Source organism: Bombina bombina, chromosome 1 (assembly GCF_027579735.1).
Source record: "Bombina bombina isolate aBomBom1 chromosome 1, aBomBom1.pri, whole genome shotgun sequence".
In the NCBI taxonomy this organism is placed as follows: Eukaryota; Metazoa; Chordata; class Amphibia; order Anura; family Bombinatoridae; genus Bombina; species Bombina bombina.
Genome location: NC_069499.1, coordinates 558,232,366 through 558,259,342, shown reverse-complemented (window position 1 = coordinate 558,259,342; position 26,977 = coordinate 558,232,366). Strand labels below are relative to the sequence as shown.

The window sequence follows — 26,977 nt, the reverse complement described above, 5'->3', positions numbered from 1 at the left end:
AAGCACGAACCACGTTAAGAATGTGTAAAAGACGTTCCTTCTTTGAAGAAGGATTAGGACACAGTGACGGTACAACAATCTCCTGATTGATATTTTTATTAGATACCACCTTAGGTAAAAAAACAGGTTTGGTACCCTTGAAGAACCTTAAGAACTAAATTTAAACTCCAAGGCGGAGCAACAGGTTTAAACACAGGCTTGATTCTGACTAAAGCCTGACAAAACGCCTGCACGTCTGGAACCTCAGCCAGACATTTGTGCAAAAAAAATAGACAGAGCAGAAATCTGTCCTTATAAGGAACTAGCTGACAAACCCTTCTCCAATCCTGCTTGGAGAAAAGATAATATCCTAGGAATCCTGACCTTACTCCATGAGTAACCCTTGAATTCACACCAATGAAGATATTTACACCATATCTTATGATAGATTTTCCTGGTGACAGGCTTTCGTGCCTGTATTAAGGTAACAATGACCGACTCGGAGAAACAACGCTTTGATAAAATCAAGAGTTCAATCTCCAAGCAGTCAGCCGCAGATAAATTAGATTTGGATGGTTGAAAGGACCCTGAAGTAGAAGGTCCTGCCTCAGAGGCCGAGTCCATGGTGGAAAGGATGACATGTCCACCAGATTGCATACCAAGTCCTGCGTGGCCATGCAGGTGCTATCAAAATTATCGATGATCTTGGCAATCAGACGAGGGAGCAGAGGAAACGGTGGAAACACATAAGCCAGGTTGAAGGACCAAGGTGCTGCTAGAGCATCTATCAGCGCTGCCTTGGGATCCCTGGACCTGGATCCGTAACAAGGAAGCTTGGCGTTCTGGCGAGACGCCATGAGATCCAGTTCTGGTTTGCCCCAACGTTGAATCAACTGTGCAAACCCCTCCAGATGGAGCTTCCACTCCCCCGGATGAAAAGTCCTCCCAGTTCTCTACTCCTGGGATATGGATAGCTGATAGATGGCAAGAGTGAATCTCTGCCCATTGAATTATCTTTGAAACCTCCAACATCGCTAGGGAACTCCTTGTTCCCCCTTGATGGTTGATGTAAGCTACAGTCGTGATGTTGTCCGACTGAAATCTGATGAACCTCACTGCCGCTAGCTGAGGCCAAGCCTGAAGAGCATTGAATATCGCTCTTAGTTCCAGAATGTTTATTGGAAGGAGTGCATCCTCCTGAGTCCACGACCCCTGAGCCTTCAGAGAGTTCCAGACTGCACCCCAGCCCAGAAGGTTGGCATCTGTTGTTACTATTGTCCAATCTGGCCTGCGGAAAAAGTCATACCTTTGGACAGATGGACCCGAGATAGCCACCAGAGAAGAGAATCCCTGGTCTCTTGATTCAGATTTAGTAGAGGGGACAAATCTGTGTAATCCCCATTCCACTGACTGAGCATGCAGAGTTGCAGCGGTCTGAGATGTAGGCGGGCAAACGGAACTATGTCCATTGCCGCTACCATTAAGCCGATTACTTCCATACACTGAGCCACCGAAGGGCGAGAAGTATAATAAAGAACACCGCAGGAATTTAGAAGTTTTGACAACCTGGCCTCTGTCAGGTAAATCCTCATTTCTACAGAATCTATCAGAGTTCCCAAGAAGTAAACTCTTGTGAGAGGGGATAGAGAACTCTTCTTTTCGTTCACTTTCCACCCATGAGACCTCAGGAATGCCAGAACAATGTCCGTATGGGACTTGGCAATTTGGAAATTCGACGCCTGTATCAGAATGTCGTCTAAGTAAGGGGCTACTGCTATGCCCCGCGGCCTTAGGACCGCCAGAAGTGACCCCAGAACCTTCGTAAAGATTCTTGGTGCCGTAGCTAACCCAAAGGGAAGAGCCATAAACTGGTAATGCCTGTCTAGGAAGGCGAACCTGAGAAACCAATGATGATCTTTGTGTATCGGAATGTGAAGATAAGCATACGTAAGCATAAGTCCACGGTAGTCATATATTGACCCTCCTGGATCATAGGTAGGATGGTTCAAATAGTCTCCATCTTGAAAGATGGGACCCTGAGAAATTTGTTTAGGATATAGAGATCTAAGATTGGTCTGAAGGTTCCCTCTTTCTTGGGAACCACAAAGAGATTTGAATAGAAGCCTTGCCCCTGTTCCTCCTTTGGAACTGGGTGGATCACTCCCATAACTAGGAGGTCTTGAACACAATGTAAGAATGCCTCTCTCTTTATCTGGTCTGCAGATAATTATGAGAGGTGAAATCTTCCTTTTGGGGAAGAAGCTTTGAAGTCCAGAAGATATCTCTGGGACAAAATTTTCAACGCCCAGGGATCCTGGACATCTCTTGCCCAAGCCTGGGCGAAGAGAGAAAGTCTGCCCCCTACTAGATCCGTTACCGGATCGGGGGCTGATCTTTCATGCTGTCTTAGAGGCAGCAGCAGGCTTCTTGGCCTGCTTACCTTTGTTCCAGGCCTGGTTAGGTCTCCAGACCGGCTTGGACTGGGCAAAATTTCCCTCTTGTTTTGCATTAGAGGGAGTTGATGCCGCGCTCGTCTTAAAGTTTCGAAAGGCACGAAAATTAGTTTGTTTGGTCCTTAATTTGTTAGACCTATCCTGAGGAAGGGCATGACCTTTTCCTCCAGTAATATCAGAAATGATCTCCTTCAGTCCAGGCCCGAATAGGGTCTGCCCCTTGAAGGGAATGTTGAGAAGCTTAGACTTTGAAGTAACGTCAGCTGACCAGGATTTAAGCCATAGCGCCCTACGCGCCTGTATAGCAAAACCTGAGTTCTTAGCCGTTAGTTTGGTTAAATGAACAACGGCGTCAGAAACAAATGAATTGGCTAGCTTGAGTGCTTTAAGCTTGTCAAGTATATCATCCAATGGAGTTTCTACCTGTAAGGCCTCTTCCAGAGGTTCAAACCAGAAGGCCGCAGCAGCAGTGACAGGGGCAATGCATGCAAGAGGCTGGAGAATAAAACCTTGTTGAATAAACATTTTCTTACGGTAACCCTCTAACTTTCATCCATTGGATCTAGGAAAGCACAACTGTCCTCAACGGGAATAGTTGTACGCTTAGCTAGGGTAGAAACTGCTCCCTCCACCTTAGGGACCGTTTGCCATAAGTCCCGTGTAGCGGCATCTATTGGAAACATTATCTTAAAAATAGGAGGGAGAGAGAATGGTACACCTGGTCTATCCCATTCCTTAGTAATAATTTCTGAAAACCTTTTAGGTATTGTAAAAACATCAGTGTAAACAGGCACTGCATAGTATTTATCCAATCTACACAATTTCTCTGGCACTATAATGGTGTCACAGTCATCCAGAGTAGCTAAAACCTCCCTGAGCAACACGCGGAGGTGTTCAAGCTTAAATTTAAATGTAGACATATCAGAATCAGGTTGAAGCATCTTCCCTGAGTCAGAAAAATCACCCACAGAAAGAAGCTCTCCTGCCTCAGCTTCTGCATATTGTGAGGGGATATCAGACATAGCTACTAAAGCGTCAGAGAGCTCTGTATTTTTTCTAGTCCCAGAGCTGTCTCGCTTTCCTTGTAACCCTGGTAGTTTGGACAATACCGCTGTAAGGGTATGATCCATAACTGCCGCCATGTCTTGTAAAGTAAACGCCATGGGCGCGCTAGATGTACTTGGCGCCACTTGAGCGGGAGACAAAAGGTTCTGACACGTGGGGCGAGTTAGTCGGCATAACTTTCCCCTTGTCAATTTCCTCTGGTGATAAATCTTTTAAAGACAGAATATGATCTTTATAACTTAAAGTAAAATCAGTACATTTGGTACACATTCTAAGAGGGGGTTCCACAATGGCTTCTAAACATAATGAACAAGGAGTTTCCTCTATGTCAGACATGTTTAAACAGACTAGTAATGAGACCAGCAAGCTTGGAAAACACTTTGATAAATGTAAACAAGCAAAAAATAAAAACGGTACTATGCCTTTAAGAGAAACAATTTTTGTCAGAAATTGAAAAACAGTGATAAAAAGCAGTAAATCTTACAAATTTTTTACAGTGTGTATAATAGACTAACAGAGCATTGCACCCACTTGCAAATGGATGATTAACCCCTTAGTTTCAAAACCGGATCAAAAAAACGATAAACGTTTTTTAACAGTCACAACAAACTGCCACAGCTCTGTTGTGGCCCTACCTGCCCATACAACGACTTTTGAAGGCACAAAAACCCTTTGTAGAGGTCCTAAGTGTTCAGGGGACTCCTTCAGGGAAGCTGGAAGTCTCAAGCTGCAAAAACTACTGCACGATTTAGGCCTGAAATTAGGCCCCTCCCAACCTGTACTCACAGTGAGAGGGCCATAAAAAACTATCCCTAGGCAAAATCTAGCCAGCCATGTGGAAAAAACTGGGCCCCAATAAAGTTTTATAACCAATATGTAGAAAAACATAATTTATGCTTACCTGATAAATTCCTTTCTTCTGTTGTGTGATCAGTCCACGGGTCATCATTACTTCTGGGATATAACTCCTCCCCAACAGGAAATGCAAGAGGATTCACCCAGCAGAGCTGCATATAGCTCCTCCCCTCTATGTCACTCCCAGTCATTCGACCAAGAATCAACGAGAAAGGAGAAACCAAGGGTGAAGTGGTGACTGGAGTATAATTTAAAAGATATTTACCTGCCTTAAAACAGGGCGGGCCGTGGACTGATCACACAACAGAAGAAAGGAATTTATCAGGTAAGCATAAATTATGTTTTCTTCTGTTATGTGTGATCAGTCCACGGGTCATCATTACTTCTGGGATACCAATACCAAAGCAAAAGTACACGGATGACGGGAGGGATAGGCAGGCTCATTATACAGAAGGAACCACTGCCTGAAGAACCTTTCTCCCAAAAATAGCCTCCGAAGAAGCAAAAGTGTCAAATTTGTAAAATTTGGAAAAAGTATGAAGCGAAGACCAAGTTGCAGCCTTGCAAATCTGTTCAACAGAGGCCTCATTCTTAAAGGCCCAAGTGGAAGCTACAGCTCTAGTGGAATGAGCTGTAATTCTTTCAGGAGGCTGCTGTCCAGCAGTCTCATAGGCTAAACGTATTATGCTACGAAGCCAAAAAGAGAGAGAGGTAGCAGAAGCTTTTTGACCTCTCCTCTGTCCAGAATAAACGACAAACAGGGAAGAAGTTTGGCGAAAATCTTTAGTTGCCTGCAAGTAGAACTTGAGGGCACGAACTACATCCAGATTGTGTAAAAGACGTTCCTTCTTTGAAGAAGGATTTGGACACAAGGATGGAACAACAATCTCTTGATTGATATTCCTGTTAGTGACTACCTTAGGTAAGAACCCAGGTTTAGTACGCAGAACTACCTTGTCTGAGTGAAAGATCAGATAAGGAGAATCACAATGTAAGGCTGATAACTCAGAGACTCTTCGAGCCGAGGAAATAGCCATTAAAAACAGAACTTTCCAAGATAACAATTTTATATCAATGGAATGAAGGGGTTCAAACGGAACACCCTGTAAAACGTTAAGAACTAAGTTTAAACTCCATGGCGGAGCAACAGCTTTAAACACAGGCTTGATCCTAGCTAAAGCCTGACAAAAGGCCTGGACGTCTGGATTTTCTGACAGACGCCTGTGTAACAAGATGGACAGAGCTGAGATCTGTCCCTTTAATGAGCTAGCCGATAAACCCTTTTCTAAACCTTCTTGTAGAAAGGACATTATCCTAGGAATCCTAACCTTACTCCAGGAGTAACCTTTGGATTCGCACCAGTATAGGTATTTACGCCATATCTTATGGTAAATCCTTCTGGTAACAGGCTTCCTAGCCTGTATCAGGGTATCAATAACCGACTCAGAAAAACCACGTTTTGATAAAATCAAGCGTTCAATTTCCAAGCAGTCAGCTTCAGAGAAGTTAGATTTTGATGTTTGAATGGACCCTGTATCAGAAGGTCCTGTCTTAGAGGTAGAGACCAAGGCGGACAGGATGACATGTCCACTAGATCTGCATACCAAGTCCTGCGTGGCCATGCAGGCGCTATTAGAATCACTGATGCTCTCTCCTGTTTGATTTTGGCAATCAATCGAGGAAGCAGCGGGAAGGGTGGAAACACATAAGCCATCCCGAAGTTCCAAGGTGCTGTCAAAGCATCTATCAGAACCGCTCCCGGATCCCTGGATCTGGACCCGTAGTGAGGAAGTTTGGCGTTCTGGCGAGACGCCATGAGATCTATCTCTGGTTTGCCCCAACGTCGAAGTATTTGGGCAAAGACCTCCGGATGAAGTTCCCACTCCCCCGGATGAAAAGTCTGGCGACTCAAGAAATCCGCCTCCCAGTTCTCCACTCCCGGGATGTGGATTGCTGACAGGTGGCAAGAGTGAGACTCTGCCCAGCGAATTATCTTTGATACTTCCATCATTGCTAGGGAGCTTCTTGTCCCTCCTTGATGGTTGATGTAAGCTACCGTCGTGATGTTGTCCGACTGAAACCTGATGAACCCCCGAGTTTTTAACTGGGGCCAAGCCAGAAGGGCATGGAGAACTGCTCTCAATTCCAGAATGTTTATTGGCAGGAGACTTTCCTCCTGATTCCATTGTCCCTGAGCCTTCAGAGAATTCCAGACAGCGCCCCAACCTAGTAGGCTGGCGTCTGTTGTTACAATTGTCCAGTCCGGCCTGCTGAATGGCATCCCCCTGGACAGATGTGGCCGAGAAAGCCACCATAGAAGAGAGTTTCTGGTCTCTTGATCCAGATTCAGAGTAGGGGACAAGTCTGAGTAATCCCCATTCCACTGACTCAGCATGCACAATTGCAGCGGTCTGAGATGTAGACGTGCAAAGGGAACTATGTCCATTGCTGCTACCATTAAGCCGATCACCTCCATGCATTGAGCTACTGACGGGAGTTGAATGGAATGAAGGACACGGCATGCATTTAGAAGCTTTGTTAATCTGTCTTCTGTCAAATAAATCTTCATTTCTACAGAATCTATAAGAGTCCCCAAGAATGGAACTCTTGTGAGAGGAAAAAGAGAACTCTTCTTTTCGTTCACTTTCCATCCATGCGACCTTAGAAATGCCAGAACTAACTCTGTATGAGACTTGGCAGTTTGAAAGCTTGAAGCTTGTATCAGAATGTCGTCTAGGTACGGAGCTACCGAAATTCCTCGCGGTCTTAGTACCGCCAGAAGGGCACCCAGAACCTTTGTGAAGATTCTTGGAGCCGTAGCCAATCCGAATGGAAGAGCTACAAACTGGTAATGCCTGTCTAAGAAGGCAAACCTTAGATACCGGTAATGATCTTTGTGAATCGGTATGTGAAGGTAAGCATCCTTTAAATCCACTGTGGTCATGTACTGACCCTTTTGGATCATGGGTAAGATTGTCCGAATAGTTTCCATTTTGAACGATGGAACTCTTAGGAATTTGTTTAAGATCTTTAAATCCAAGATTGGCCTGAAAGTTCCCTCTTTTTTGGGAACCACAAACAGGTTTGAGTAAAACCCTTGTCCTTGTTCCGACCGCGGAACCGGATGGATCACTCCCATTAATAACAGATCTTGTACACAGCGTAGAAACGCTTCTTTCTTTATCTGGTTTGTTGACAACCTTGACAGATGAAATCTCCCTCTTGGGGGAGAGAATTTGAAGTCTAGAAGGTATCCCTGAGATATGATCTCTAGCGCCCAGGGATCCTGAACATCTCTTGCCCAAGCCTGGGCGAAGAGAGAGAGTCTGCCCCCCACTAGACCCGGTCCCGGATCGGGGGCCCTCGGTTCATGCTGTCTTTGGGGCAGCAGCAGGTTTCCTGGCCTGCTTGCCCTTGTTCCAGGACTGGTTAGGTTTCCAGCCTTGTCTGTAACGAGCAACAGCTCCTTCCTGTTTTGGTGCAGTGGAAGTTGATGCTGCTCCTGTTTTGAAATTCCGAAAGGGACGAAAATTAGACTGTCTAGCCTTAGCTTTGGCTTTGTCTTGAGGCAGGGCGTGGCCCTTACCTCCTGTAATGTCAGCGATAATTTCTTTCAAACCGGGCCCAAATAAAGTTTGCCCCTTGAAAGGAATATTAAGTAATTTGGACTTAGAAGTTACATCAGCTGACCAGGATTTTAGCCACAGCGCTCTACGTGCCTGAATGGCGAATCCTGAGTTCTTAGCCGTAAGTTTGGTTAAATGTACTACGGCCTCCGAAATGAATGAATTAGCTAGTTTAAGGACTCTAAGCCTGTCCGTAATGTCGTCCAGCGTAGATGAACTAAGGTTCTCTTCCAGAGACTCAATCCAAAATGCTGCCGCAGCCGTAATCGGCGCGATGCATGCAAGGGGTTGCAATATAAAACCTTGTTGAACAAACATTTTCTTAAGGTAACCCTCTAATTTTTTATCCATTGGATCTGAAAAAGCACAGCTATCCTCCACCGGGATAGTGGTACGCTTAGCTAAAGTAGAAACTGCTCCCTCCACCTTAGGGACCGTTTGCCATAAGTCCCGTGTGGTGGCGTCTATTGGAAACATCTTTCTAAATATTGGAGGGGGTGAGAACGGCACACCGGGTCTATCCCACTCCTTAGTAACAATTTCAGTTAGTCTCTTAGGTATAGGAAAAACGTCAGTACTCGCCGGTACCGCAAAATATTTATCCAACCTACACAATTTCTCTGGTATTGCAACAGTGTTACAATCATTAAGAGCCGCTAAAACCTCCCCTAGTAATACACGGAGGTTTTCCAATTTAAATTTAAAATTTGAAATATCTGAATCCAATCTGTTTGGATCAGAACCGTCACCCACAGAATGAAGCTCTCCGTCCTCATGCTCTGCAAGCTGTGACGCAGTATCAGACATGGCCCTAGTATTATCAGCGCACTCTGTTCTCACCCCAGAGTGATCACGCTTGCCTCTTAGTTCTGGTAATTTAGCCAAAACTTCAGTCATAACAGTAGCCATATCTTGTAATGTTATCTGTAATGGCCGCCCAGATGTACTAGGCGCCATAATATCACGCACCTCCCGGGCGGGAGATGCAGGTACTGCCACGTGAGGCGAGTTAGTCGGCATAACTCTCCCCTCGCTGTTTGGTGAAATTTGTTCAAATTGTACAGATTGGCTTTTATTTAAAGTAGCATCAATACAGTTAGTACATAAATTTCTATTGGGCTCCACCTTGGCATTGGAACAAATGACACAGGTATCTTCCTCTGAGTCAGACATGTTTAACACACTAGCAATAAACTTGCAACTTGGTTACAATCTTATTTAACAAAAACGTACTGTGCCTCCAAGAAGCACTAAACGATTAAATGACAGTTGAAATAATGAACTGAAAAACAGTTATAGTCTCAATCCTTAAAAACAACACAACTTTTAGCAAAGGTTTGTTCCCATTAGTAAATTAACAATAATTAAATTTGAAAATAAAAATTACAGAGCAACGTTTTTTAATCACAGTCAATATATAAGTCTCACAGCTCTGCTGAGAGAATCTACCTCCCTCCAAAGAAGTTTGAAGACCCCTGAGTTCTGTTAGAGATGAACCGGATCATGCAGGAAATACAAGAGTAACTGACTGGAAATTTTTGATGCGTAGCAAAAGAGCGCCAAAAACGGCCCCTCCCCCTCACACACAGCAGTGAGAGAGAAACGAAACTGTCACAATTAAAACAAGTAACTGCCAAGTGGAAAAATAATGCCCAAATATTTATTCACTCAGTACCTCAGAAATGCAAACGATTCTACATTCCAGCAAAAACGTTTAACATGATAAATACCTATTAAAAGGTTTAGTGTACTTTTAACAGAGTAATTCCGGTGAAATACCATCCCCAGAATACTGAAGTGTAGAGTATACATACATGTCATTATAACGGTATGGCAGGATTTTCTCATCAATTCCATTCAGAAAATAAAAACTGCTACATACCTCAATGCAGATTCATCTGCCCGCTGTCCCCTGATCTGAAGCTTTTACCTCCCTCAGATGGCCGAGAAACAGCAATATGATCTTAACTACTCCGGTTAAAATCATAGTAAAAACTCTGGTAGATTCTTCTTCAAACTCTGCCAGAGAGGCAACAACACGCTCCGGTGCTATTGTAAAATAACAAACTTTTGATTGAAGTTATAAAAACTAAGTATAATCACCATAGTCCTCTCACACATCCTATCTAGTCGTTGGGTGCAAGAGAATGACTGGGAGTGACGTAGAGGGGAGGAGCTATATGCAGCTCTGCTGGGTGAATCCTCTTGCATTTCCTGTTGGGGAGGAGTTATATCCCAGAAGTAATGATGACCCGTGGACTGATCACACATAACAGAAGAAAAAACGTTTAAACACTTCCAGCAAACGTTTTATATTTCAGTAATGTGAGAAAGTAATAAGAATATTACCTTTTACAGCAAGCATGATACTAGTCGTTATTAAATCACTGTAATCAGGCTTACCTTAAATAAATCCGGTATTAACAGCATTTTCAAGCATATTCATTTCTCTAAAAAAATTGAAACTGCACATACCTCATAGCAGGAGACCCTGCACGCCATTCCCCCAGCTGAAGTTACCTCATCTCTTCAGTTATGTGTGAGAACAGCAATGGATCTTAGTTACAACCTGCTAAGATCATCAAAAACCACAGGCAGACTCTTCTTCAACTTTCTGCCTGAGGCTAAAACAGTACAACTCCGGTAACATTTGAAAATAATAAACTTTTGATTGAAGATAAACTACATAAATTCACCACATCTCTCTAGCTACTTCCTAGGTTGTCGAGAGCTGCAAGAGAATGACTGGTAGTGGCAGTTAGGGGAGGAGCTATATAGACAGCTCTGCTGTGGGTGATACTCTTGCAGCTTTCTATTGGGAAGGAGAATATCCCACAAGTAATGGATGATCCGTGGACTGGATACACCTTACAAGAGAAAATAGCACTCCTTTTGCTTTACAATGGTTGTGCAGTAAGATGTTTAATTTAAAATTTTAAATGAATAGAAAGAACTCAGATTTCAAGAATTAAAAAATGCTTTATTGAACACAAAATAAAAACAAACTCCATGTTTGTGATTGATTGCATAAAAGCCAATTTGTGAGAGGAAAGCCCCCCCAAAAAATGATTGTGGCTGGCCTCTTAAAGGAAAAATTTCACCAAAAAACAACGGGCTATTGAGTGTTCAATCATTTGACAATCATAAGGTGCTTGTACACCGCTGGGTGTTATTGAACTGTTTCCCTTAGATAGTCGTTATTAGGAAATGATTGATCCGGGTTTAAAGTTTTTCATTTGACTGAAAGCTGTGAAATTTCCGTTGCAGACAATACCTTGATGTGTCCTGTAAACATCCAAATAAACTTAATTCACAATTGATGATTCTGGTGGATGGATGGTAGCGGATAGATGTCCTTTCAGTGACAGGGTCCGTTTGCAGCTGTGTAGATTGCGACGGTCTCGTCGGACCGGAAGTGACATCAGTGGTGGTTATGCCCTTACGCGATTCGTCAAATGGGTATTGTCTGCAACAGAATTATCAAGGTATTGTCTGCAACGGAAATTTCACAGTTTTCAGTCAAATGAAAAACCTTTAAACCCGGAACAATCATTTCCTATTAACAACTATCTAAGGGAAACAGTTCAATAACACCCAACGGTTTACAAGCACCTTATGATTGTCAAACGATTGAACAATCAATAGCCCATTGTTTTCTGGTGACATTTTTCCTTTAAGAGGCCAGCCACAATCATTTTTTGAGGCTTTCCTCCCACAAACTGACTTTTATGCAATCAATCACAAATTTGGAGTTTGTGTTTTTATTTTGTGTTTAATAAAGCATTTTATAATTCTTAAAATCTACAAACTCAAAATTTGAGTTCTTTCTATTCATTTAAAATTAAACATCTTACTGCACAACCATTGTAAAGCAAAAGGAGTGCTATTAGTGCATCTAGATGCCTGACGTTTGTGCCCTTAATTATAAGTGTTATTTATATCTCAGCTGTGATCTGCTGGCTAACAAGATATTCAGTTGATAAAGTTGTACATAGTATTTTTCTATTTCTATTATCATTAAGACATAAGTGAGGTCAAAGAGTGGCCTATCCTGTTTGGAGGGTGCATCTACATTGGGAAGCTTGAGGGGTTTTGATTTACAATCTGATACTTATCCGACACATTGGGTATATAGTGGTGATGCTACCTTGTATGATTTGTTTGTATTTTGCTTTAAATGAAGACTTCTTATATACAATGTTGCTTGTTAATCTGAGATGTAATATGTACTGTTTTTTGTGTTTTTTCTTCCCTATTGTTTGTGTTATATTTGCTTTGAAAATGTAATAAAAATAATTAAAAAAAATCAATCAATCAAAAATAAAAACAACTTTTTTTGAGTGCTTCACTATTTTAGAAGCTCTATTTTGTCTTGCGAACACCACTTTATCACTTCATGAGTGTACAGCTATTTGTATCTTGGTGTGTGAAACAGCAGCTTGTGGATACAATACATGTTTTGCTTTTGTGTATTTGCACTCAAAAGGTTCATTGTGAGCTTCATAAAATATGGAAGTCTTTTTTTTTTTAAAAAAAAAAAAGCTATTGGTTCTCAGTTACATGTTGTAAGCCAGAAATTAAACGATAGATTTCAATATATATATTACATATATATATAATGGTGAATTACCTGTATGTTTGCAACACGGTAATGACATGACAGGGCCAATTCCAAGCCCCCTCCCAGAGCTATGCCTTCAATGGCAGCAACTACAGGCTTTGCACTGCTTTCAATTGTACGATTTAGGTCCTCTAAAGAGGGGATTGATTTCAGAGCCGGAGTCGAAAATTCTCGTATGTCTGCACCTAGTGGTAGTAAAGATGACATAGGCTCAGTTATCCTCCCCTATAAATGGGATACAGTACAGAGGATGAAAGTGTACCTGCACTGAACTTCCCATGAGCTCCAGCGAGAACAATTGCTTCCACAGAGGGATCCGTGCTGGCCTCTCCAAATTCCTTCACCAGTGACTGTCTGAGAGCAGTACTGAGGAGCAAAAGACAGTTTGGTTAGTCAATAAGCTAAATATGACTTGAAAGATATAAGTTTCAGGCAAGCTCCATCAGCTACTGCCTCCAAATACTAGCATGAGTAATATTTTGAGAATAGTCATAAAGGAGTAAGAAGCCAAACAAGTGACATCTACACATATGGTTTGTCTATGTTATATAAGCAAGAAAACTGTAATTAGATTTTTTTTTTCATGTACCAAATGCCTATTGGAGGGTAGAAGCTTCTAATTTGCATTTTGTCTTGGTTGAAAAGCATACCTAGGTAGGCTCAGGAGCTGGAAGCTAGCTGCTGATTGGTGGTTGCACATATATGTCAATCATATTGGCCTAATGATTGTGTTCATATAGCTCACCGTGGTGTATTGCAGCTCCTTCAATAAAGGATATCAAGGGATTTATATATATATATATATATATATATATATATATATATATATATATATATATATATTGCAGTAAATTGCAAATTTGCTTTAAAAAAAAAATGTATAATCTATTTGAATCATGAAACAATTTGAGTTTCATGACTCTTTAAGGGGTTCTTTTCCCTGCTTTGGCCTGTGATCTCTAAACAGTAATGCTTGCTATCACTAAACTCTTGGTGTACCTTAAGGTTATATGTTACTGGGGACTTTGGATAAATTCAGTTTTATGCAGCTATCTTTCTTCATGTGCAGTAATCTATATTTCTTGCATGTTTTTATAGAATTGCCCTGATCTACAGAAGACATAGGGTTTGCACACATTTTTACAAGACATAGGTGTACTCAAGAATGCTATCACTGCTGCTGTATAAGGACTGCCACTGCTTACACCGTGTTCTCAGTATTCCCCCTGCAGTTCTAAGTTTGCTCTTTTTCACTTCTGTGGAGTTCCTGCTTCACTTGCCATATAGATAAGTGCTTTAACAAGTGCTGGAGGGCTTTAGATATTTGGAAAAGGATAAAATATTTGTTTTCTGTGACATATCCCAGGAAACAAATGAATCAGCTATTTCAAGAGGAAAAAAAACTGATACATAAAATGGAAAGTGTGTATTAGGTCAAGTTGTTTGATGGAGTTTTTCTCTCTGAATGTGACTTCACAAATCAAGACAAATGTTTTGTAAAACCCAGTACTGTATAGCTTATTTAAAAAGGGACACTAAACACATTCTAATTACAAGACAACTATGTTGCTTTATAGAATAACATATCAGCCAAGTCTAAACATTTTTAAAACAAATTAACATGTTTGCTGCAATTGTGTTTCATTAGTAATTTGGAAGGAGGCAATCAGGGCTACAGTCTTTATGTTAATATAAGTGCTTTCTTTTACAGTTGTTATATATCAGGGTCCAAATGTTTAAGTCCGCCATCACCAACTGGTGCTATTCAATAATTTAGTAAAAATATTAAATAAAATGTATGCCATTTATACAAGTATCCTCTTTACACACAATTTGCTTATACATTTTTAAAACTGTTGTGACACTACATTTGTCATTCAAAGGGTAACATCCTAGCACACATGTCCCTTATAATAATGCTATTAGTATTGTTCTACTAGTGCAAGTGCTCTTTTCTAATCATGTCAAAAGGAGCTAAGTAAAGCAATTCCATGACAAGCTGTTCTCCCGAGTTGTGAAAAATGTGGTCTTCACGGAAGAGTACTAGTGTCTAAAACACAAGTCTATGTGTTTAGCATATGTCATAATATACAAATTTTACCGTTTGAAGACTAGAAATATGTCTTTACAACCAATCAAAATTTAAAAAATGTTGTTGCTATTTCAGAGTTTAGGAGACTATAGCATGACAGGCTAACACCACATTCTGTAAAACTGAGGAATAGGTAGTAAAAGAGTTATCTGTTTTAAACAATACAATTTGTTTTGAGTAGACTGCCAATATTGTGCAGGGAATATTCAAGTCGGGAGGCTTTGCTTATTTTGGAGCAGGTGACTTGCACCAACTACATTTTCACCAAAGACAAGTACCACTAGATTTTGCAGAGGAATACCATCCCATTTGGATTAAAGTTGTGTGTTAGAGTATTTTGTTTCCAGTAGGACAACAATCCTAGACATACATTAAAGTTGTGCCATGCCTTTCTAAAGTCCAAGGAAAGAGAATTAGCATGTCTTTCCATGCACAATTACCTGACCTCAGCCCTACTAAACAACATGTTTTGAACATTTGAAAGGGAAAAGGCAAAATGCACTGACATCTCTAGACACTCTCTGGGATGCTCTAAAGGAGCGTTAAAATAATGTGGACTGTACAGTTCTGCATAAACTTGTATAATCATTGCCAGACAGAATTTAAGCAGTTATTAAATTGTAAGTAAGGTCAAAATTATAGTTTCATGATACAGGCAGAACATGCCATTTAAAAGTGTCAGTAAAGTTACAACATACAGTATTTTTAACAAAATATATGCATAATATGTTTTTATTTTCATTATATTTTTCTATCAAAGCAAATTTTTACCTTTTGTAATTCTGCTCCTAAGGTCACCCTACTTTTAGTTCTCTTCTGCAATGAGTGCTCCAGTCCATTAGAAGGTTACTGACCACCCCTTTCCATGCCTCTAAAGCTTGGTCATCAGCTCAGCTGTCTGCCCAGGTTACTTGCGCAGGCAACACACATATGCACTGTAAATTGCTCCTACAGCTCATGACAGAATGTAATAGGATCGTGATGCTTTTACAACAGTGTGCATGCTGTTTGAGTGACGTGACCGCATAAGCACAGCAAATCTGCTCAGGCAGGAGTGTGCCCTCAGTCATAACAATGGCACGGTCAGTAGAAGTTAAAATACTGATAATATAACTAAATCCAAGCTGAATAAAACATGTACCTAGGATATTTCATAATGTATTAATTCTTCCTAGCCACTCCACTAATCTTCATACATAGTAAGCAAGTACACAGGGGAATATTGTCAGGATTTTTCATGCTTTGACAGTGAGTTCCATTCTGTTCCTGTTTACCAGAAGGCAAAAGTGCAAAAAAGAGGAATGTGTGTGTAGCATTCAAACACCAGCTTGCTCCCAGTCGTGCGTCAATGCTCAAGCCTTCCTAGGTATGCGTTTTTAACAAAGGATACCAGGAGAAAGCAATACATTTTATTATATAAGTAAATTGAAAGTTCTCTTAAAACTGCATGCTCTATCTATGGTAAAGAACAATAGGTGGCGCTGTAGGGCTAAATTAGCAAATATTGGTCTTCGCAATTATTTCAAACTACAAATGTGATGTAAAAAACAAATACATTTATTCATATATTAATAAAAAAAACACCTAAAATAGTAAGATAGTAAAATTGAAGAGATCTGAAATAGAATATTTATCTCAAATTAAAAATATTTATCGACACCGGTGTCCCTTTAAAAAATATATTATTGCTATTTATGCAATAATAGTAGAACAGTTTTCTACATGAAATGCTCTATAGCAAAAAACTTTTTTTATATATAATAAAAGTTCATGAATCGTATGGATAATAAACACTCAGTTAAAACTCTTAAATAATTTGCAAGTAAAAAAAACATTAATTTTGGAAGTTCATTGGCAGATTTGTCATTAAGGGAAAGAAAGGACTGATAATAAATATTTTATTGTTGGTTTTATATATAGTTGTAGTCTCTAATTAGTAAGAGTTGCAATATGTTGGTTCCTAGGAATGTATATTGCACTTGAATCCTGTGAACGTGATAACAGGATTCAAGTGCAATATACATTCCTATACATTCATAGGTGTTGAAAAATATTTTTAATTTGAGATCTCTTCAATTTTACTATCTTACTATTTTGGTGTTTTGTATAAATATATGAATAAATGTATTTGTTTTTTACATCACATTTCTAGTTTGAAATAATTGCTAAGACCAATATTCGCTAATTTAGCCCTACAGCGCCACCTATTGTTCTTTACTTTAATCACTTACACTATCTTTTGAGGAGTATAGTGTCATTTCAGGTGTAGCAGCTAATTGACTAGTTTGTAGACTATTCTATATCCTCTTGTTTTTGCTTGATGCTCTATCTAAATCATTGAAAGATAAATGTTTACTTTCATGTCATTTTACCTATGGTTAATTAATCTACTTTGAATGAAGAATCAGATCTGATGGCTTTAAAAGAAACGGCAAAGCCAATAATTATTTCAGAGGAAGGGATCATTTTTAATTCACAATAGATATGACAGCAAGTTCATATTAGCATACTTTTTTTAAAAAAAAACTCTCCATCCTCAAGTCATTGATATAAAAGGACATGATACCCAATTATTAAAGCACTTGAAAATGGTGCCGCACAGTTGTATATATCTGACTAGAAAATATCATATGAGCATCTCTATGTAAAAAATGTAATTAAAAAAATAAATAAAAAAAAATTGGGGGCGGAGCCAACTACAGAAGCGATAAGACGTATATACTTTGAGCTCCTACAAAATCTTCAAATATTTAGCTTATGGAACATTTACTCTACTCTCTTTCACTTAGCACCTGAGTCTATTTCTTATGAGGGGGAAAACAGCCTTGCTACAACTCTATTTAGTGCGATCGAAAGCATCTATATTGATGCCTACACAGCGAAAATCTTACTGATAGCTCCACGTGGTAGAGGTGATCACCCGTTATATGGCCATAACTTATCTAGCTCTGGACTAACCTTACTAAAAATGGCAGACTTTTCTGAACTTATGAGGGAATCGCTAGAGAAACTAATGCAGCAGCTGGATTTTAACTTTCAGGATCTAACACTGGTACTTCGAGCTCAGAGGGATGAAACGGCTAACCCTCTATCCAAAATGGCGGCTCCTACAGATCCCGATAAGAGCGATGAGGTCTCACAAGTTAACAACAGAGCTGCAGTTGCAGCGCTAGAAATACAGCGGACCTGCATACCTGCTCCTATACAAGAACCACATCGTGACACAGAGGGATACCTTACAGCCGAGAGGGGTCTAGTCCCAATCGAGCCGGTTAGAGAGAAGCTATATGTCGGGGGCAGAATGCCGATCACTACTACCTCATTGCTGGCAGGTAACATATGTTTTTTCCCGGAAAGATGGGTCCCGGACTGCAACTCAGCTCTGGACTCCATGCAGGCTGTTCAATTGCGGAGGCTGTCCATCGCAGCAGAGCTATCACAGGGTGATTGCCATATAGCTTTTATGCCACAAGACAATCCACATGCGATCACACGCTATCAGCCCTGGAGCTCAGATGTACTACCAGGAGGTTTGCAACCTAAAGTTATAGTTCCCACCGCCTACAATGCAATAAGCAGTAATTACGCGAAAGTTCAGAATCAGCTTACGAGGTGGCTGTGGGACACAGGACAGTCGACATATACTGAATGTGGCACACAGACTGAGGCTGGTTGGTAAGCCTGGGTTCCCTATCACCTAGACCTCTCCCTGAGCAGTAGATCATTTTTCTGCTGACCGGATGCCATGATGGACATTGCTGAGCTGAAATGCCAGTTTGAGGGTCTATGAACCTTAACTTTAAAACTACCCTCTCTGTAAGAGCTTTGTATTGTCTGGCCCCCCTTGACTCACAAGTCATCTGTGAATATATTACTAGTGGACATTTCTGTGAGAACATTACAGTTGCCTTAGTTTGACTGTTTAACTGAATTTCAATGTTACATAGTATAACTACCTACAGCTATTAAATGTGGTGGTCTCAGTTTAGCTCTCAGGGATAAGAATCAAGCACATACCACCTAGTATCTGTTGATAATTCCTATACTGTATGCATGATCTGTTCTTACACCAGCTATCTGTTTTATGTACTCTTAATAGCCTGCTACATGCTCCTCTAATTATAGATACCCTAGTTGTCTCATATATAGTCAATTTCGCAAAGCAAGCTATCCTAGCTGACATATGGGAATACTGGTTCACGTATACATTTGTGTTCCTGAGGTCTGGCATGGGATAAAATTATTTTAGAGATAAAAGACAGATGGAGATTACGACCTATGCCCTGAACCTATCTATGAAGCTAACCTTTCAAATATGTCCTGCCTGGTTATAAGTGAAACTCCTACCCGGGCTTCCATTAGACATCTGAAATTGCGAATATGACCTCAGAGTTTAATTTGATAATAGTCTGACGAACCACGAGTCGTCTGAAAAGACATTAACTGTTCTGGTTACTACTAAATTTTGCTTTTCCTGTATTGTGATGTTATGTTGTTTGCAAAGGGGACTAAATGTTTTATTGCACTAGTTCATTGTGATGCTCTCATGAAGGGCTCAGTTTATTTCCAACAGGTGGCAAGACGATATGACTTGTTTAGATATGTAGAAAATATGTCTCTTCATGCAGTTTTTCTCTGCTCATGTTTTGTTTTATTTATGGAAATTACTTATTGAATACCGTACATGACATGATGCCAGAGAAATTTTCTATTGGCTCTCGCACTCTAGATTACATATTATAAAATATGGTTTAACTATTACTTAAATGTGACATTATTTTACTACCTCCTTTTCTGTACATGTCTCACATGTTAGGTGTCACAGCAGAATAGATGCTATGTATATATGTACCCCCCTATCTCTCTACTAAATGCTATATACACGCCATAGGCTATTACACCCTTTGAAGGCTTTAATCTATATTATCCGCCCACCATATAGATTAGATATAAAAACTTCCTTCCCTCAAAGCTTCACTCGTTTAATACGCCTCTCATAGTTTACTAGCCTGGCCACTGTTATGTACATATTCAACATACATAGATTTATAACCAAACCCATACTGCAGCCCCTCCAAATTAGGCTCCGCCCCCCCAGCTTTCTCCTCCCCCGTCCCTTCCCCCTCCCACAACTCGAGTGGCTCTTGCCCACTGTAATCCCTCTTCCTTCCAGTGCCCTATGACCTACCTTTGGTCACCCTACAAGCTAACTCCCCACATCATCGCAGCAATCCTCATTTTATTCACCCTAGAGATGTGGAGACCAGCTTATAATTATTAAAAAATAAAATGAAGTTTCACTTCAGTCCGCCCAATCATATATTTGACACCTCCCTAGACACAACATAGGTCTCTACATGTTAGGGCTGACCTCATGATATTACTATGGTTACGTCTATTTCTGTGAACCCTAAAAATATATGATTTACCATGATATATAATTCAGTTACTCCTATACCAGCCTAACAGATATAAGGGGTGTCAACACTGTTGTGCTGTACTTTTATGTTAATTTTATGATTGGGCAAATGTTGTATTTTGTATTCTTTGTGCTTTCTGAAACTTCAATAAAAAATCTTTTAAAAAAAATAAAAAAAAATTTACCTTACAATTTCCTCAGTAGCCACAACCCATTGTAAAAGGGACTTTAAGCAGACAATCAAGATGCTTGTCCCAGGAGTTGCAAGGGAGCATGCATCTGGCATTTGCAGACACATCCATGCTATTTCACTCCTAAATTTAAAGAAGTTTACTATGAAATCTCTTGAGATTTCAGTAAAAACTCATGAGATAACAGTAAAGCAAAATGTGACCTAAGCACCGATTACGCCGATTGGCTTTTTTTCCAAACATGCAGTTGAGAGCAGCTAGAGGATAACTGTTCACATAGTACTTACTTTTGCGAGCAGAAGAACCTTTGATGTAAAATATCTTCATTTTTTACAAAAAGATGTTAAGGTGACACTTTTTTTCATCCTTTTACAGTTATGATGCATCACTTTCAAGTGATTTAGCATATAGGTGTTATGTCTCTTTAAAGAATGCTAGCCAAATATGCCTCTTGTGATTGGTTCAGAAGTGATCAGCTGGCTTCCAGGAGTACATTGCTGTTCTGGAAGGGACTTTAACTGAATGTTAAACCCCTTTGCAGGAGTTACATACATAGTTATATGCAATCAAAGGGGCAATAATAAAATGCTATAACAGCTTTTTTTTACTTTTATGCCCCTTTAATTGGGTTTGAATTTGGCTCTGCAGGTATCACAACATGTCTTAGGTGTTGACGTTCAAGACAATTTAGCTTTGTCTTCAGCTAAATAAGAGTCACAGCTTGAGAGTCTACTCTGTGTTTTTTAATGTGAAAATGCAGTTTTAAAGGACATCATCTTAATTTATTTCAAAAGTAATTAATACTTTAAATAGCAACTCAGATTACTCTTTGATCATTCTGACCCAATCCTAGACAAAGAAGCTCTTTTAAAAGGGACACTGACATAGTAATAAAAATGCTCTAATACATTATAGCACTGTTAATACATTATACAATTGTTTTAGTCTGATCCAGGTTAGCAACGCTCTACTAGCCCTGAGCTGAACATTTACAGAGAGCAAATCATGTGTGGAAAATACGCATTGCCACCAATCACTGGATGTGTCCATCTCAGGACTACCCATTCCCCAGCTTTGCATAACCATTGGGCTAGATTACGAGTGGTGCGCTAACTGTAGTGCACAAGCGATATAGGGTATTACAAGTTGAAAGTAAATCTGTTCGCTTGAGCGCAATCGAACAGGGTAAGCACGACTTCAGAACTCTGGTTAACTGTTATGCATGACAAAAAAGTTGCACAAAACACAATAAAAATACATTTAAACAGTACTGTCACAATCATTTTAACAGTCTGATAAAACTTTTTAAAGCAATTTTTTTTAATTTAAGGGCTCAAAGATATAAGGTCTCAGGTGTTAGAAGAAACACTTGAATAAATGCAATTGGGTTACTGTGCAAGTATGGGTGTTAAAAAAAAAAAATATATATATATATATATATATATATATATATATATATATATATATATATATATATATATATATATATATATATAAACATATATATATAAACCTGAGAATAAATAGAACATATTATTTTATGTGAATAACATTGGAATGGGAATTATTCAAAATTCATGCCAGGTTTAGCACACTTGAATAAATGCGATTGGGTTAGTGTGCAAGTATGGGTGTTAGGTTTATTTTTTCAGTTTGGGCGCTCCATTGAAGTCTTTGGGAGAATACGTTAACAAGGTCGCGATATTCACATTTTTTGTGCACTAGGGGCGCGATCCGATATCGATCGCAGTTTGCGGCGCAAGCGAGGGAACCGGCGTCGCCCGCAGTTTCAGCTCGCAACTCGAGCCATCCCATATAGGTCGCCGTCAGATGCTAACGTGCCGTAAGTCTGACAAACCAGCGATGTCCAGAAATCTGCGTAAGTACAAATTTCTGGCGTCGCCAGTGACTTGCGGCACGTTAGAAACTGCCGGCGCCTATAAAACCTGACTAAAGTTTAAAACACCCGCACTGTCTAACACGCCTCCCTAACATAGCCCGCACTGTCTAACACGCCTCCCTAACATAGCCCGCACTGTCTAACCCTCTATCCGCTATCCCCCCTCACTAGCCTAACAATAAAAAAGCTATTAACCCCTAAACCTCCGCTCCTTTACCCCGCCGCAACCTAATAAAGTTATTAACCCCTAAACCACTGCTCCCGTACCCCGCCGCCAGCTATATTATATCTATAACCCCCTAAAGTGAGCCCCTAACACCGCCGCCATCTATATTAAAATTATTAACCCCTAATGTAAGCCCCTTACACCGCCGCCATCTCTATTAAAATGATTAACCCCTAATTTAATCTACCTACCCCGCCGCCAGCTATATTAACCCTAAGTATATTATAGTTAATATAGGTATTACATTATATATATTAACTATATTAACCCTAATTATATTAGGGTTAATATAGTTAATATAGTTACTATAGTATTTATATAAACTATATTAACTCTATCTAACCCTAACTAAATTTATATTAAATTAATCTAATTCATTTATAAACTAAAATATTCCTATTTAAATCTAAATACTTACCTATAAAATAAACCCTAAGATAGCTACAATATAATTAATAATTACATTGTAGCTATGTTAGGGTTAATATTTATTTTACAGGTAAATTGTTAATTATTTTAACTAGGTATAATAGATATTAAATAGTTATTAACTATTTAATATCTACCTAGTTAAAATAATTACCCAATTACCTGTAAAATAAATCCTAACCTAAGTTACAAATACACCTACACTATCAATAAATTTAATAAACTACAAACATCTATCTAAAAATACAATTAAATTAACTAAACTAAATTACAAAAAAAAACAAACACTAAATTACAAAAAATAAAAAAAAGATTACAAGATATTTAAGCTAATTACACCTATTCTAAGCCCCCTAATAAAATAATAAACCCCCAAAATAAAAAAAATTCCCTGCCCTATTCTAAATTCAACAAATTTCAAAGCTCTTTACCTTACCAGCCCTTAAAAGGGCCTTTTGTGGGGCATGCCCCAAAGAATTCAGCTCTTTTGCATACAACAAATACAATACCCCCCCCCATTACAACCCACCACCCACATACCCCTATTCTAAACCCACCCAAACCCCCCTTAAAAAAGCCTAACACTACCCCCCTGAAGATCTCCCTACCTTGTCTTCACCACACCGGGCCGAACTCCTGATCCGATCCGGGCGATGTCTTCCTCCAAGCGGCAAAGAAGAATTCTTCCTCCGGCGACGTCTTCCTCCAAGCGGCAGCAAAGTCTTCATTCTTCCGGCGGCATCTTCAATCTTCTTTCTTCGCTCCGCCGCCGCGGAGCATCCATCCCGGCCGACTGCTGAACTTGGAATGAGGTACCTTTAAATGACGTCATCCAAGATGGCGTCCACCGAATTCCGATTGGCTGATAGGATTCTATCAGCCAATCGGAATTAAGTTAAAAAAATCTGATTGGCTGATTGAATCAGCCAATCAGATTCAAGTTCAAACCGATTGGCTGATCCAATCAGCCAATCAGATTGAGCTCGCATTCTATTGGCTGATCGGAACAGCCAATAGAATGCGAGCTCAATCTGATTGGCTGATTGGATCAGCCAATCGGATTGAACTTGAATCTGATTGGCTGATTCAATCAGCCAATCAGATTTTTTTAACTTAATTCCGATTGGCTGATAGAATCCTATCAGCCAATCGGAATTCGGCGGACGCCATCTTGGATGACGTCATTTAAAGGTAACTCATTCCAAGTTCAGCAGTTGGCCGGGATGGATGCTCCGCGGCAGCGGAGCGAAGAAAGAAGATTGAAGATGCCGCCGGAAGAATGAAGACTTTGCTGCCGCTTGGAGGAAGACGTCGCCGGAGGAAGAATTCTTCTTTGCCGCTTGGAGGAAGACATCGCCCGGATCGGATCAGGAGTTCGGCCCGGTGTGGTGAAGACAAGGTAGGGAGATCTTCAGGGGGGTAGTGTTAGGCTTTTTTAAGGGGGGTTTGGGTGGGTTTAGAATAGGGGTATGTGGGTGGTGGGTTGTAATGGGGGGGGGTATTGTATTTGTTGTATGCAAAAGAGCTGAATTCTTTGGGGCATGCCCCACAAAAGGCCCTTTTAAGGGCTGGTAAGGTAAAGAGCTTTGAAATTTGTTGAATTTAGAATAGGGCAGGGAATTTTTTTTATTTTGGGGGTTTATTATTTTATTAGGGGGCTTAGAATAGGTGTAATTAGCTTAAATATCTTGTAATCTTTTTTTTATTTTTTGTAATTTAGTTTAGTTAATTTAATTGTATTTTTAGATAGATGTTTGTAGTTTATTAAATTTATTGATAGTGTAGGTGTATTTGTAACTTAGGTTAGGATTTATTTTACAGGTAATTGGGTAATTATTTTAACTAGGTAGATATTAAATAGTTAATAACTATTTAATATCTATTATACCTAGTTAAAATAATTAACAATTTACCTGTAAAATAAATATTAACCCTAACATAGCTACAATGTAATTATTAATTATATTGTAGCTATCTTAGGGTTTATTTTATAGGTAAGTATTTAGATTTAAATAGGAATATTTTAGTTTATAAATGAATTAGATTAATTTAATATAAATTTAGTTAGGGTTAGATAGAGTTAATATAGTTTATATAAATACTATAGTAACTATATTAACTATATTAACCCTAATATAATTAGGGTTAATATAGTTAATATATATAATGTAATACCTATATTAACTATAATATACTTAGGGTTAATATAGATAATATAGCTGGCGGCGGGGTAGGTAAATTAAATTAGGGGTTAATCATTTTAATAGAGATGGCGGCGGTGTAAGGGGCTTACATTAGGGGTTAATAATTTTTATATAGGTGGCGGCGGTGTAAGGGGTCAGATTAGGGGATAGATAAGGTAGATGGCGGCGGTTTTAGAGGCTCACAGTAGGGGGTTAGTTTATGTAGATGGCGGCGGGGTCCGGGAGCGGCGGTTTAGGGGGTAATAACTTTATTAGGGATTTCGGGGGGGGGGGGGGATCGCGGTTGACAGGGAGATAGACATTGCGCATGCGTTAGGTGTTAGGTTTATTTTCTAGTTAGTTTAGGGAGTTACGGGGCTCCAATAGTCAGCGTAAGGCTTCTTACGGCTGCTTTTTGTGGCGAGGTGAAAATGGAGTAAGTTTTCTCCATTTTCGCCACGTAAGTCCTTATGCTGCATATTGGATACCAAACTGCGCGGGTTTGGTATACCTGCCTATGGCCCAAAAAACTACGGGCGACGGCAGAAATATACGCGCGTAACTTCTAGGTTACGCCGTATATAGGATACCAAATCCGCGCAAATATTGGCGTCGCCGACTTTTGCGGGCGACAATTTATATCGGATCGACCCCTAGGTTTTTACTTGCAATACGAGCGCAACCCGACACACAAAAAGGCTCCGTCTAGTTAAGTTATTGCGCAAGCGCAAAATAGTGCTCCACTCGTAATCTAGCCCATTGTTATATTAATATACTTTATAACCTCTAAGTTTACCTGTTTCTAAGACCCTGTCTCTAAGTCTCTGATTTTTATAAGCTCTTTAGGTCTTTTCACAACAACCAGACCATGCTAGTTCATGAAGAATAATAATGGTTATACAAGAACCTGATTGGCTAAAATGCAAGATTGTAAAAAGCTTTGAGGTAAGGTGCAGTCTGCAGGGGCTTAGATACAGTTAATCATAGAGGTAAAATGTATATTACTATATCAGTGTTGGTTATGAAAAACTGTGGAATGTGTTATAAAGGGATTATCTATCTTTTTAAACAATAATATTTTTCAAGTAGACTGTCCCTTTAAGGAAGTTTACTGTGAAAGCAAAGTATAACTGCTGAAGCTGACTGGCTGTTTTATTTATTTTTGTTCCACATACAGCTGACAGCAGCTGAGGAAAAACTGTTGTAAAATTAATACTTTTTTAGGTAAAAAAAAAAAATCTTCAATTTTTTTACATAGAGATTTTCAGGTGATATTTTCTTGTCAGATTTTTACGGTTATGCTGTATCACAATCAAGTAATTTAGCATATAGGTATTATGTCCCTTTAAAATGACATGCTCTAACAAATTAGAGCATGTCATTTTTTACTACAACCGCCCTTTAAAAAAAGAATTACAGTGTAAAGTGAAAGTGTACAGAGATTATTGTAAAAAGCCGTTTGGGTATGTGTGCAAAAATAAGGTGTTTTATGTAAATAATATTCTGGAACGGATACGGGGATTCTGTATAATAATGAATAAGAATGCTATTGCACAATAGAATTAAAGTGATCGTAAAGTTTAATGAATAAGTGCCCGGTATCTAAATCTAATCTTAAAAACAGGGACACTTTCATTCATTATACTTTACAATAAAGCTTCTTTTTTAAAATACTTGCCTTTCTTTATGGAAAACAGACTGGCGATCCTATGCCCGCAGCTTTTGCTGTAGTAAAAACAGTGATGATGAATCCGTCTTCCTCCAATCATTTTGTGCCCCCTTTGGCGTCCATCTCATGGGGCCACACAACGATTGGAGGAAGCCGAATTCGTCATTGCTGTACTAACTACAGCAGGAGAGGTGGGAAGAGGATCACCAGTCCGTTTTCCATAAAGAAAGGCAAGTATTTTAAAAAAAAGTTTCATTGTAAAGTTTAAT

General features: G+C 39.5%; 1 protein-coding gene across 1 annotated transcript in view; it reads right to left on the bottom strand.

Annotated features, from left to right (window-relative positions):
• EHHADH (enoyl-CoA hydratase and 3-hydroxyacyl CoA dehydrogenase) overlaps positions 1-26,977 on the bottom strand; it is a 313,543-nt gene that overhangs the window by 278,261 nt on the left and 8,305 nt on the right. The window contains exons 3-4 of the mRNA XM_053698742.1: positions 12,862-12,965; positions 12,609-12,784 (exon numbers count right to left, since the gene is read on the bottom strand). Coding sequence (XP_053554717.1) covers positions 12,609-12,784; positions 12,862-12,965 — 280 coding nt within the window. The remainder of the gene's footprint in view (positions 1-12,608; positions 12,785-12,861; positions 12,966-26,977) is intronic.